This window comes from Seriola aureovittata, chromosome 12, assembly GCF_021018895.1.
Source record: "Seriola aureovittata isolate HTS-2021-v1 ecotype China chromosome 12, ASM2101889v1, whole genome shotgun sequence".
In the NCBI taxonomy this organism is placed as follows: Eukaryota; Metazoa; Chordata; class Actinopteri; order Carangiformes; family Carangidae; genus Seriola; species Seriola aureovittata.
Window position 1 is genome coordinate 12,164,746 of NC_079375.1, and position 13,759 is coordinate 12,178,504.

The 13,759-nt window shown below is 39.3% G+C and overlaps 1 protein-coding gene across 7 annotated transcripts in view; it reads right to left on the reverse strand.

Moving 5' to 3' along the window:
* asic1c (acid-sensing (proton-gated) ion channel 1c) overlaps nucleotides 1-13,759 on the reverse strand; it is an 89,564-nt gene that overhangs the window by 7,423 nt on the left and 68,382 nt on the right. For 3 of the 7 annotated variants that reach the window (XM_056390553.1, XM_056390554.1, XM_056390550.1), the window contains exons 1-8: nucleotides 10,180-11,408; nucleotides 7,067-7,217; nucleotides 6,334-6,461; nucleotides 1,743-1,893; nucleotides 1,580-1,636; nucleotides 961-1,114; nucleotides 641-732; nucleotides 211-290 (exon numbers count right to left, since the gene is read on the reverse strand). In XM_056390553.1, coding sequence (XP_056246528.1) covers nucleotides 211-290; nucleotides 641-732; nucleotides 961-1,114; nucleotides 1,580-1,636; nucleotides 1,743-1,893; nucleotides 6,334-6,461; nucleotides 7,067-7,217; nucleotides 10,180-10,821 — 1,455 coding nt within the window. In that variant the 5' untranslated portion in view covers nucleotides 10,822-11,408. Of the gene's footprint in view, nucleotides 1-210; nucleotides 291-640; nucleotides 733-960; nucleotides 1,115-1,579; nucleotides 1,637-1,742; nucleotides 1,894-3,769; nucleotides 3,898-6,333; nucleotides 6,462-7,066; nucleotides 7,218-10,179; nucleotides 11,409-13,759 lie in introns of those variants that run through there. The other 4 variants (XM_056390552.1, XM_056390551.1, XM_056390557.1 and 1 more) reach the window with 4 other exon arrangements.

Here is a 13,759-nt window from a genome sequence, read left to right on the forward strand (position 1 = left end):
AAGATAATAGCTGCTGGCTCCAGCTACATATTAGCTGTACAAACATGAGCGGTGCAAATCCACTCGTCTAACTCTAAGCAGAAAAGAGAATATGTATAATTCCCAAAAAGTGTCAAAACTATTCCGGTAATGAATTGCCGTTACGTATAGACATAAATAAAGAGATGCTTGGTGGTATAAATTTCAACTACTTAAAAGCCATCGCTTTACCTCATATAGGTAGTCAAATATTTCCAATATTGTTAAGACACTGGCTCCAATGAACAGCCCCATCTGACCTCCAATGTCACCTAGAAGAAGAGAGATTAATAGATATGGGCAGGTAAAGTAACTGAACAATGGTGTGTGAAACTTTTCCCCGTGCTGTCACTTTTAATTTAGTATCTCTCTGAATAATCTCAGCAGAATTGTCAAAAGTGTCCATCAAACCCGAACTTCTCCTCAGACCTGTTACCCTTGCAAGAGCATCAGATTATGAAAATGTGTTCAGCCTGTTTCACAAGTTCAAAGAGGAAACCTCAAAGCAACGGGCGTGAACACACACGATGTGAAATATGCAGCAGGGACCTGCTGAGAGTGCTGATACCGAGGTCAGCTGCGTTTTTCTGTAACAATGAACCCGAATCTGCGGGGATCTTACCGAGAAGCCCTGCAATTTCATAGGCCTTCTTCTGCTCAATCTTCTCATAATTCAGAGCTTCAAAGAAGATGTCCAAGACCAAAATATTTTCTCTGGGGAGAGGACAGACAAGAGCACACCAAAAAGATTTTATTTCCGGTGACATTACTCTATACTAAATGATATCTCACATTTCCTGTGTAACTATCTTTCATTATTGTTACATTGAAGGTGAACGATGGAGACTCAGGTCATGCTATTCCACAGTACACCCATACATCAACAGAAAAAGGAAAAGAGACCATCGTCTGAATAACTCACTGCTACCGCATAATACTTACCCAATATATTGCTCAGTTTTGTTGAATTTCTTAGCCAGATATTTAGCAGATGCCTTACTGGGGATCTTAACCATGGACAGCTCCTTGCCATAGCGAGTCATGTTGCAGGGGGTCTGACAGACACAGTAATCGTTGTCTTTCTCTACCAAAAAGTCTGTGGATGATCAAAGTCATTCAAAAATATTGTGATCACTGCGAAGAATCAAACAAAACCTGCACACAGAGGCTCTCAACTTTCTTCTAAAAATATCTCTTCACACGACATAAGAAACTGCATTTGCTGCCATCGTTCACTTTCCATGAAAGCAAATAATGACTGAAGCTATAACACAGAGGAAGGAGGAGGGAAAAAAAGCGCTGTGGGATTTATTTGATATCAGTGAAGCATAGACACATCACAAATCTTCCTAATGGAATTTTTAAACAATAATTTTACTTTATTATTTTGCTTCAGTACTGTCTGAGATTAAAGTAATTCCATGCTAAAGTTACAAAAGTATTATCTAAAGGCTGCAATAGTCTCATGGCACTACGACTGAACACTTGGTTGAATTCAGACATTAATGCAAATATATTACAGTGGTATTTCAAACTTATGCAGTACAGTGTGTGGGCTCACCTAAAGCTGGGTCAGCACAGTCTTTGTACTGCTCAGGTGTGCAAACTGTTGAGGTCCCTGTTTAAAATAACATAAAATACTTCCACATCAAATAGAAAAATGCTACAAGAAGACACAAGTATTTGCAACATTTTTCATCGATTGAGTCAGTCTGAATTCATACCTGGCATGTGAACCATCCTGCAGTTGCAATTCTCCAGCAGGTACCGGGTTTCACAGTCAATGCGGCAGGCGGTGATGCTGTATGTGGAGAAGTATTCAGAGTCTATCGGAGTAGACTTGCAATCTCCCCAAGGCGGAGGGAGGTACTGAAGCTGAAAGAGCAAACAGGACATGTTTTCTCTCAGTATATAAGCACAGGGGATTACAACGAATAACATAATGCAAGCCCAGTACGGCATAAGTACAAAAAGAGGACAACAAGCTGACAAAACCCAACACAAATGTCTTAAACGTAAAAAAAAAAAAAAACTAACAAAAAAAAAACAATACTGAAGCATTTAAAATGAAAATGTGCACTGAGACAATATTTGCACAAAATGTCCAGTCAGAACAACATTATTGCTCATGTATAGCGGCAAGCAGACGTCATGCAGAACATTACTAATGCAGGTCTAGTCCCCGGTAGGAAGCAGAGTACCATGGGAATAGAGACAGGCTTAAGAGAAATCTGTAAAATATGTAGTTTCAGACAGGACACCACAATCAATGGACAAATTTTACAACCCTGAGAATGAAAGTCAGAACAATAAACAGTTTGCAGTTTTCAAATGAACAACTACATGAATTTAACAGACATTATACAGAACATAACATCCTAATGCACAGTAATTAGTATATCTAAAGACAATAAGTCCAAATAGATAAACTCCTCTCTAAAAGCTTACTAAAGTGGTTTTATTGTTGATTTTCTATTTAGATTTTCTAATCTTCGCCCATTTAAGTTTCTTAAAAAACCACTGACAGCACAGGCCTGTGAATTTAACAATGAACTGTAAAGAAGATGTAGTGTGTATTCAGTCTGCAGTCTCATTAGAGGTAAAACTCTCATTAAAAGGTGAAGAGCAGGTCACTACTTTTATGAGTAACTCAGGGAATTCTTAATGAATCCACTAATTAGCAATACTTAATGACTTTTAAGGTTTTGGTTCACACTTAAAATTAGACCCATGGTGCTCATCTTATAACTGCAGCGATGTGTGCGCGCGATCTGTTTAGAGCTCCCTTTGACATTTTAAAGGAACTGAACACAGTGACACAGTTAGAAACCAGCAAGACTTCCAGTCCCCTTTAAAAGTCTTGTTTACAGCAGTTTATGGTAATGAATGCCTACTACTCATTTTCATGACAAAAATGAACCAATTATTTATGAAGTGCAGCGATGCTTGCTTGGGCATTTGAGCACATAGCTACTAATTGCGGTGGAAGCTAGCCAGCAATCAATGCCGAAGGCTTCTTCCTGACAACTTCACAGAGAAATGATGCTGCTGTTGTCACATTAAGGATCACTGTTATGCCCAATCATCTCCACCAGCTCTAACCGGGCTTACTCTGACAATCTAACAGTCATTTAGTCAGTCGAGAGTCACAGTGATAGAGTACAATTCATTGAGGAAGTGGACTTAAACTGGCAAACATGATTAAGCCTTTATTGAACTCCATTTGTAGCCCACGGACTCTCATAACTGGAGCTACACTGCAGATAAAACCCTAGCACAATAAATGCTGGACTTCAAACTGATGCCAGAGTCCTCATGGCTAATACAATATAATGAATCTCGCAGCCTGGTCCCTCCAGATGACATTAAAGAGCGGCCCAGTGGATCGCCCCGACAACACAAAAAAGAAAAAAGAAAAAAGAAAAAAGAAAAAACAGAAGTGTACATGGCAGTGAAAGGGTAAAGTCAAGCAACAGACTTGGATGAATGGTTTAAAGCTGGAATGAAACACGTTAGCTGCTCTTTACTGATATCTGTTAAACAGAGAAGACAATGACGACAAGGAAGGACTGCAGATGTTTTTGCTTCAGCCACATGAAGGAGAGCAGATGAATCCATTCCTCAGGGGAAGGGGGCCAGCAGATGGAAGTGTGGAACTTGATGATGGGTGTGTAGCTATTTAACAAAACAGTATCTTTTTTGGGGGGTGGGGGGTTTAGGCATGCAGCAAGCCCAGACAGTCATACGCTACCCTCTGCTCTTGGGTGGAAACGAACGTTTGGAAGCCGGGGGCGACCCCGAAGCCCAGCTCATGGAGGAAAGGAGGCTCTGACTGAGAGTGAAGCTGTACCTTTATGCCGGCCTCATAGGACGTCTCATCTAGGGCGAGGGGTGAGGGAACACAGCCCACATCATTATCAAAATAAAAGAGGAGCAACAGCAAGGTAAGGGACAGAAATTGGTCAACCCCTCTGCACAGACAGCCTGACAACAAAACAGCTACAGTTCTCGGTGGTGTGTGAAGACTCTGCAGTCTTGGTGCACTGGTTCATTCAGCTATTCTCTTCTTAACTGTACTCAAGCTTGAGTGAAGACACAGTTCAGTTACAATACAATTCATAATTCTAGTCCAAAATTTGTGGTTGTAGTCTTCATGTCTCGTGGCTCACAATCACAGCCTCCTATTAAAAATTTAATTCCTCTGACAGAAGCTTTACGAAAAATAATAGTCAAAAGAAATCATATGTACTTCATCCAGCTGTCTATTATTACACTGAGAGCAGTGTCACTGTACCCGTAGGAGACTGAGTGAAATTAATGCTGCCCAGACTTTAATGACAGCCTAATTAATTCAGCACATCTTTTAGGTCGTAAACATGTCTTTTAGCTGTCACTGGTGTGGGCGCTCCTGTCATGATTATAAATGACAATCCATGCACTTTTGCTTTCTGGCAGAAACTTTGTGATGGTGATTAACAGTCCAGATTCACTTCTTGGAGATGGCTGAGTGATGATACACTTCGAGCATTTTACAACATTTTGAGAGAGAGAGAGAGAGAGAGAGAGAGAGAGAGAGAGAGAGAGAGACATATATTCAAAACTGCTTCCCAAAAATAAAATTTGTCATCTTTGTGGTGTCCAAGTGTCTGTTTCAGGAGACCAGAACTCTGCCTCAATCATCCCATGTTATTCTGCTTAAAGAAGGGTGAAGATTTTATTTGATCATTTCATTATCTCATGCTCATGAACTGACCAAGACCATTAACTCTAGGAGCAAAATCATTCAAATTAGGTCTGATTAATTGTTAAAATAATGAATTAGATTTAGTCCTGTATCTATGACTTCAATACTTCACAAGGGTTGATTGTGAAGGATGATTGATTGGGTTGATATAAATATTAAAAATCACGCAGCACAATACAGAAATACACTTGATCTCAAAGGTAATCACTGTAAAAACCTAAAATCCTTTGTTGCACAGCCGACATTTTCTTGGCTTACAATGAGGGTTTTGCTGTTTGTCAGAGGATATTTTCCTAATCTGCTACTGTTTCCCTTTGGAAATCAAAGACTGGTGTTTGGTTTGTGTGCTATTCAGGCGAAGACAAAAAAGAGAGACAATTTGAATTTGTTGCCTTGGTAACATCACATAACTGCCGTACAGTTTCATTAGATCTGGATAGGAAATCCATGAGAGCTCAGTATTATGACCTTGCACATAGGCTTTCTGATCAATTTGGGCACAACTGTCGTTATTACTTTTCATCCTTCACTGGCAGCAGTGAGGGGATAGTTGCAGACAAAGAGCTAATTTGCCAAAGGCTCTTTCTGCTTCCCTTGATATTGGGTGCTAAAACCCTCATTTTATTATGTCCCTGATTCATATTTCATTTTTAAAATATGTCTTCAAAATAGCTGTGGGTCATCTTTGGTATCTATGGATTCAGAGTTTAAGTGTTAATGAAATTGGAAAATAAACTAACATGATGACAGGTGCACCAGGCTTCTTTTGATAGTTCAATTTAACATGAAAAACAAGATATTCCCCTCAAGATACAGAAAGTCTTGAAAGTCTTCAGAGGTCAGTTTTTTATAGTAAGAGTTAAAAGCAGGCTGAATGCTGCTGCCAGTAGATAATTTTAGCAAAAATGTCATTCAAAAATTTCATTCATAATGTTTAATATTACTTTAACACTTTCTTTAAAGGCTATTAATTATAAGAGATTGTTAATTCTCTCTTCAAAACCTTTAAATGAGGTCGACTTCTTATTAATCATAGTTAACATTTTGATCATTAAAGTCTGATGAACATGTCTGTGTGAAATGTCTGCGTCTTCCTCACGGCTTCTCTCTGCCTTCTCTTTGAGTGTGCCACCAGAGACACAGCATTCAAATAGCTGTATTCATATTTTCATATATTCACTTTTCCCTCAATAAGACTCAAGATGAAAAATAAAACAAACACTCTGAGCTGCCAGATATTTTGCATGCTGTGTAGTCTGAGGTTCTTTTGGCTCCGATAAGCACAGTATGCTTGTACGCTCGCATCCAATCATTACTTGGCCCTGCTCTATCAATGTTCCTTGGCTGCTACGACTCCTCAGTTTCATTTATTTTACCCAGATTCACTGGCTGTTTATTTAACACTTAAACTGCACATTTCCCACAGAAGGTTAATCACAGATCTGATTTTGCTCCGGGCTCTGTGACACAGAGGTAATGGATGGCGAGGATTTTGGGACGAACTAAAAATAAAGCAGAGCGAAAAAAAAAAAAGGTTGCGGTTGGAGGGGAGGAGGCTGAACATTAGGTACCAGTTGCTGCTGACATGACACAAAAGTTTGAAAACCAGGGGCCACACCAAATCCCAGTTGGTCAATGAAGGGCGGCTCATCCTGGCTGTGGATCTGAACCTTGATGCCTGCTTCATAGGAGGTCTCATCTGTGGATACAGCACGCCAGAAAATGTAACAAAAAAAAAAAAAAAAGGTACGGTCTCTCAATGGAAACCCACTTTGTGGCTCTTTATCCTTCCACTGGCAGTGATGCTGAATTGTATGTGGACACACAGAGATTTTCTAAACCACATGCCTTATATGAGAGAAATACTGATATGTTGGTGTGCTGCATCACTATTTAGCAGATTTATTACATGCTGTTTAGTTTATGAATGTATGGTACAGTGGTGTTGTTCACCATAAAGTGGAAACAATATGTCAGTGAATGCAATTTATGAGGCCTAATGTCAGGTTTTAGACCTGCAGAAACATATCAACATCATATGCTATTAAACACAGTAGTACATCACTTCTGTGAAGTGCAAAAGAATGCAAAGATTTAGCAGGAAGTGAATGATAAGACCTGAGAAATCTTGGGTTTTGTTTTCTATATGAAGTGACACATCAGCCTGTTATAGAGATGACAAAAGACTAGAAGTGTAGCTGGGTTTTCCCGTGTGACGAAGCAAATGGAGAAATCTCCACATAACTGTTATACAAGATAAAGTGTTACTGAAAATGTCAGAATGGTGGTTAAAGCTGCACTGACCTGTCTCTCCCCAAACAGGCAGGTATTCATCCTGCTGAATGTCCAACATGATCTCCAAGCCGTTCCCTGTGCCGCCTTTTAACGTGGTCAACAAAGGATTGCCGTCTAATCCCGAGTTGAAAGTGTAGCATTTTCCGTAGCGTGTGTAAATCTGAAAAAAAAAAAGAAAAAAAGAAAAAAAAAGCACAGGAGCATGAATATTAAGTCAAACCTGTAGTAAACTGAGTACCAGTACAAGATGTATTACATGTTAGCTTGTAATTGTGCAGGACAGGTAATCATTGCAGAGGTTTTGTGATTATCAGAGAGAGCTGAACCGACTTCAACATGCACCTTGCTGATTTGAGGAATTAATGAGTGTTCCTCAGCAGCAGCAGCAGCAGCTATCAATCTTTACCCAATTTCACTCCAAATTTCCCCAGAGTAATTTAGAGTAAATGTACTATTTTGCCGTCATTAAATAGGAATCATCTGAGGTGGGACTCTCTGGACACACAAACAAACTCTAAATCGGGTTTGTTAAAGACATTTGTGTGTCTTGACTTACAAACTTCTTAAGAGACCAAACCTGTGCCAGTAAAGCTCAGCGGCACTTAACAATTGATGTGCAATCACTACGGTGGGTTTGCTCACACCAAATATCTCTCCGATTTAATTTATCGAACTGGCTTGGGTTATTTATTTTTAGCTTTTGCTTCAACACTCACAGTTAACACAGACTGGCATATTTTTTCAGTTTTATGCATTTTCCCTGTGATTGGAAAATTTTCCATCCTCTGCCAAACAATATATCAGCATTATGATTAGCAGTGTTGACATTTCAAACTGAACTCAGGCTACAGTTTGGATAAAGAAAAATAAAGCTTAAAATTCTGAATACAGCTTGAGGGGCTGAGAAAATTCAAGATAAGTCTATCATTGTGAGACACACTATCAGACTGTAGAATTGATTGGTTATGTAACACTTGCAGCGACTAGAATATCTATTCCTCATGTATTTCAGCACAATATAAAAACCTGCAGTATTAAGCACATTAGTTTTATAACATTTATAATTGTGGCAACACCTACGTACGGCTTTCACACTGTGGAGGCAAAGAAAGAATCTTAAATGCTACTGAATACATAACTGTGAAATGCAGTCACTACTGAATATTTAATGTTGTAAATGAATAGCACTGAATTCAAAGCAGTGAAATATTTGATGAAATATATCCACTGGGTAACTCCGCGTTGGGCAATTTAAAATTTTTGATTTTAGATTCACAAACAAGTGTCCAATTAAAATAAAATTATTTTCAATTGGTGAAATGCAGACACTACAATTCATAAAAATTTGGATAGATGAAAAGATATTAATTTAAATTGAAACATTAATTATTAGAACTATGTATTCAGTTGCTCACAGAATTCATAATTTATGGCGTTTTTTTGCTTCCATATCATATAACTTAAAGATTAATTTGATCCATTGAGCCATACTTGCTGCATTAATGATCCAGGTCATCCATATCTGTATTTGGCAAATAGTAACAGGGTATATATGTACTGTAGCACCCAGACAAAAATAAGTGGCTGCTGAGATGATGTGTTTGCTGGCTTGTCCAACAAATTGGCTCTCCACTTCTGTTTTCACTACATTTCAAAACAACATTTCACCCTGCAAAAGAAAAGGAATCCATCTTATGGTAAGTTTTCATCAGTATCCAGTGTGGTGAGGTCTTAGTAAGAAGGCTGCTGGTAAAAACTCAATCGGCGTGGCGATGGCAAAGCTGATCTCAAGAGATCAGAGTCAGTGTTCCATGTCCAGACTCAGACTTACATGCGGCTAAAACAGATAAGACAGAGCTTTGGTCCCTTCCTCCAGCTGGCTACATAATGAGGTCTGCAAAGTGAGTAGAAAGCATCTAACTAGTGACTATTTTTAAACATTCAGATTTAGGGTTAGATAAAAACAGGAGCTTTATTCAGGCACAGCACAGCCACGCCATGCGCTGCTTACGATGCAAGCACACAACACAGATTAAATCCCAATTATCACCCATTCATGGCGAATGTGGCCATGATAGCGGATTTTTAAGAGCGTGGAGGCTCTGCACTGGTTTGTGCAAAGCAGCCCCTGTAGACAGCTGACATCCTGTTATATGCAGGATTTTACATTTCAAAGGTCTCAGTCCAGTTGAAGCTGTCACAGTTACATGTTTGATTTTTATGACTGGAATCTAGATGAATCTGAACTGGATGTTCAGATTTGAATCTGCAAAGACAAGTGGTGAAATGCCAGCCATGGGTTTGTGTTTTAAATCTACAAGCGTGTTCTCAGATTTATTATTTTCAATGCCGTAGAAATAAATTTGCATGCTTCTCTCTGCACAAGTTTTCCCCATTTAGCTTTGTGAAATTAGCTGATGGTGTTAAAAGCTGCCAGTTTATGTTAAAAGTATTTATCATAAATATTGCCATCAGCAATAGTAGGACTATGGTTTGCAAATGTCATCCACTTCCTTCATGCAGCATCCAGCAGTTACTCAGAGGGTATAATAGACTTCAGTCTGGTGTTTCAAACGGGAAACTCGACTGGATTTTTGAAGCAAGACCATATACTCTACATGCCCTCCAGATGTTTAATTAGAAAGCTTAAAATTTAATTTGGACTGATTTACGATGTCTGAATAATTAATGCTCTAATTTTTCTTCCTTAATATTGTTGTCACCGGTTACAAAGGAAAAAGGTGTTCAAACACCTGACAACACGACAACTCGCCAGGATGTAAACAGGGGTGAATGAGAAACCTCAGAAACTGTAACGTAGACAGTGAAGTCATTGATGATGACATGACATTGATTTTCCAACACACAGTGAAGGTAGCGTGTTTGTTTCCTTGAGTTACTTTTTGAAAACATCAAGTTTAATAAGGCAATAGCTGTCATGTTTGAGAGGCAAAAACAGGACAGTCTTGTTTGCAGCTTTGAAAACATCAACACCTTAAAACACCCTGAGAGAATGCCTGCTGGAAGGAGCATTGTCAAATGCTTGCATGAATTATTAATACACCTTGTAAACAACATTCATATCCACACCTGACAAACACCATCTTTATTTCTGTACATACAGTGCTGAAGTTTTTGTAGGTGCATGTTTCCCCACGAAACCTGCACTCCAGCAGCATGTCCTCCAGCTGGTGAGCGAGCCGTCCCATCATTTCAGTGGTGTTGACGCGGTAATCAGGGGGCGGGGTGAAGTTGTTGAAATCCAGCAGGCTCAGGAGACCCTGTTTGTGGCTGTCCTTAAGGATGGACAGGCTCCTCTCCATCACTGTGTGATTAGGATACATGAGGTCCATCCAGTAGCCGCTGTGATACAGGTCATCCTTGGTCAGAGTGGATACACGGAACACATTTTTATTGCAGATAGTAACAGCTGGGAAGGACATGTTGTGAGCCCACACCATGTAGATCTTCGTGATAGCAGGGTAGGACATAAGGTAGAGGATTCGATTCCAGGACCAGGTGATGAGGAGACCGACACAAACAAAGAAGGCCATGATCCAGATGACTCGCTGCGGTTTTGACTTGTCCGGAGAGAAGACGAACTTCAAACCGTGGATCTTGGTTCTCATTATGAAATCCACCGTGATCTCTTTCCATGTTGGTTTCAGTGAGCTGGACTCAGTGTTTTTGAGAGTTGTCTCCTGGGCATCATTTTGTTTGTGTGGCCCCAGGGCAATTGATTCGGACGTAGGTGCTTGAACCATAATTGCTTGAGTCAAGGCAGGCGCTTCGGTACCAAATGCAGTTTCTTAGTAGCCCACCCTAGACTTCCCCCAATTCACATACAGTTGCTTTCTCCACGACCATCTTCAGGTTTATTTACCAGAAATTCCAGGTAGTAGCGACTGGAGTCCTAATGTGCAGCTGTCCCACTGTTCAGGCTTTAAAAGATATAAACAAAGGAAATGAGCTCCTTTAGGGAAGTAAAATTGATTTACATAATGATTCCTTTATGAGAAAAACAGCTGAATCACTCCATTAACAAAAACCATCAAGCGTAACCATCACCAGTCCTTCATCAATAGATAAATGGACGTGATAATTGCAGATGTAAGCGACGGCTTCACTCCCAGAGGCAATCACTTTGAAAATCCGGTGAGGCTTACCCCTGTTGCTCAGATCTTTCACTCCTCCATCTCCCTCTCCAGTGCCAGACAATACTTGCAGATTTCGGTGGTTTCTCTCTTTGTGCAGTAGCTGCCCAGAATCCAACTCCTCCCTTTTTCCACAGATTGAAGAGATGCTTTTTAGACTGTTGACTTGCAGCCTGCAGAAAGGAATATAAAGCTTGTTGCCCCCCTACACACTCTCTCTACAGTCGAATGGAGAATGAGGTGGAGCCAGTGGATGAAATTGTTTTCCTCCGGTGATGAAGTAGACCTCCAATGGTATAGAGAGGCGGGGGAAGGTATCAATCAAAATAGAAATATTAGTGATACAGAAATTGAGCAACCGAAAAAAGGATGTCTGAAATTTTTGAATATTGACGAGTCTGCAGCTTGCTCATGGATCAATATACATCTATATAATTGATAACTGAGAGGAGCCAGATAGTTGGAGAAAAAAAACACAGCTAAATCTCTTTCAAAATGAATTAGAAATAGCTGTTATAGCACATTTTCTAGTTCTTCTTTTCTGCCATTTTCAAATATAATTTCACAAATGCAGTGTAATGAAAGCTGACATCCTGCTGCATGCAGATGTGGCACTGGCTGATATTAAAGGTGCTTTGCTCTGCTTATGTGAGACGCTCAGAGGATTCTGCTTGGCAGAGAGCTCAGCTTCATACTGACACTATTTTTTTTCATTATATTAGCTGGAATCTTTTCAGTCTGTAATGTGAGTATTGCCTTGGTAACCTGATCACAGCTACGGTGATATATGGTTGTCAAAAATTATTCTGAAAAGTGGAAAAAAGCACTTGAAGGAGAGGGTATTTGCAAGTTTACATGGCATGAATTGGACTAAAGTGATTGGATTTGGTCCAGTTTAACTAGAACACTAAAGGATGGAAGTGACTTGGGGGCATTATGCCTTCTGAATTAATTTTACTGAATGGAGTGAAGCAGAAATGTCAAAAAAAAGTTTTGCTGTGAAGGAAACTTATTTGTTTTCTTGCTAAGTGAGCTTTAAAAGGTCGATATGACTCAGTGTGCATGCTAAATATGAATCTAGAGCTAGAAGGCTGTTAGCTTAGCATAGACTGGAAGCAAGAGAAAACAGCTAGCATTGCTCTGCACTGCTCCCGCCAAGAAATATTTCCAGCATACAGTACATCCCTCCAGTTTAATGGATTTTGTATGGATTAAACAAACAAGCTATAACGTTTTAATTAGTGAGCTGTAGAGATACAGGAGGTGCGCTTTAACCCTGGGAACAGCCAGGCCAGCTGTTTCTCCGTTTCCAGGCTTTATGGGCTTTTAAACTAGGCTAATCGTCTCCAGTGTTGTACTTAATGTACAGACACAACAGTGGTATCAATCTTCTCATTTAACTCGCAGCAAAATGCAAAAAAATATAATGAAATATTTCTTTAAGAGGAAGTAGGTGAACAGAGGGCTAATAAATGTTTGCACAGGATAAATTTTCTAAATTCCTTGAGCCATCATTTAAATTTTATTTTGCTGCAATTATTTTTGCTCTGCCATGTCAGGTGAGAGAAAAAGCTTTTTGCTTTTTTTCCCACTTCAGACTTCTGTTGTCTAAAAGCCATCAGTCCAGCTTGGTAGTGTCAAAAATCACGACTGATTTATCTGTGAAACCGTTTTCATTTACATACATTGTCTTATTAAATTACTGTGCTGCTTGCATCACACTGGTATAATATGCTTTCCTTTCTATAAAAAACCAATAAGCAACACCGTTAAGTGAACAGAAGAGAAAGTGCGCACAGAAGAAACGAGGCTTCTGATTACTGCGAGGAGTGTAACTGGATGTCATTATAGCCAGATATGACGCCGGTTTGGTAATCACACATGAACTTTATCAAGTCCACACTGTCATTCAGTACTGGACGATAAATATTAAAGAAATGCAACAGATGCTTTTCTGCATTCAATAGAATCATCAAAAGGTCAAACTGTAGACTTGGGGTGATTATGTATTGGGAGTCCTTTTTTCCTACCAGCATATTTGTTTAGATGCGAAACTTAATTCAATAAAAAGATTATTTCAAAACATTGAAATTTAATTCCAGACAATTCCATTATAGCCAAAAATAATTCCGTCATAACAAAGACCGAAAGCAACACTATGCGGAACAGTGTACTCTGTATTCAAAAGTTGTGGTAAAAACAGTCTGATAACATTAATGAATGTCTCGATGCCCGGAAATAAAGAGGAGCTCAAGTAACAGCTTCAGTTCTGTAGTAATAGTTATTTTCCTTCTATGCGCTTTCAGGGCTTTCCAGCAGCAAAACAACTAAATTAATTGCCTGAATACAGCTCCCCCAACAGCTCCTGTATGTCATGTCTGCACCATGCCTATTTTTTTCCTGGCTTCATTTTAGCCCAAAGCTCAAACCTCTTTATAAGTAGAAACAACCAGGGTTGTTGTAGGTTTTTTTTTTTTTTTTTTAATTGTAGAAGTAAGAATTCTCTTTTTATAAGGAGTGATTTAATCAAAGTGAACAAGGCTAACTA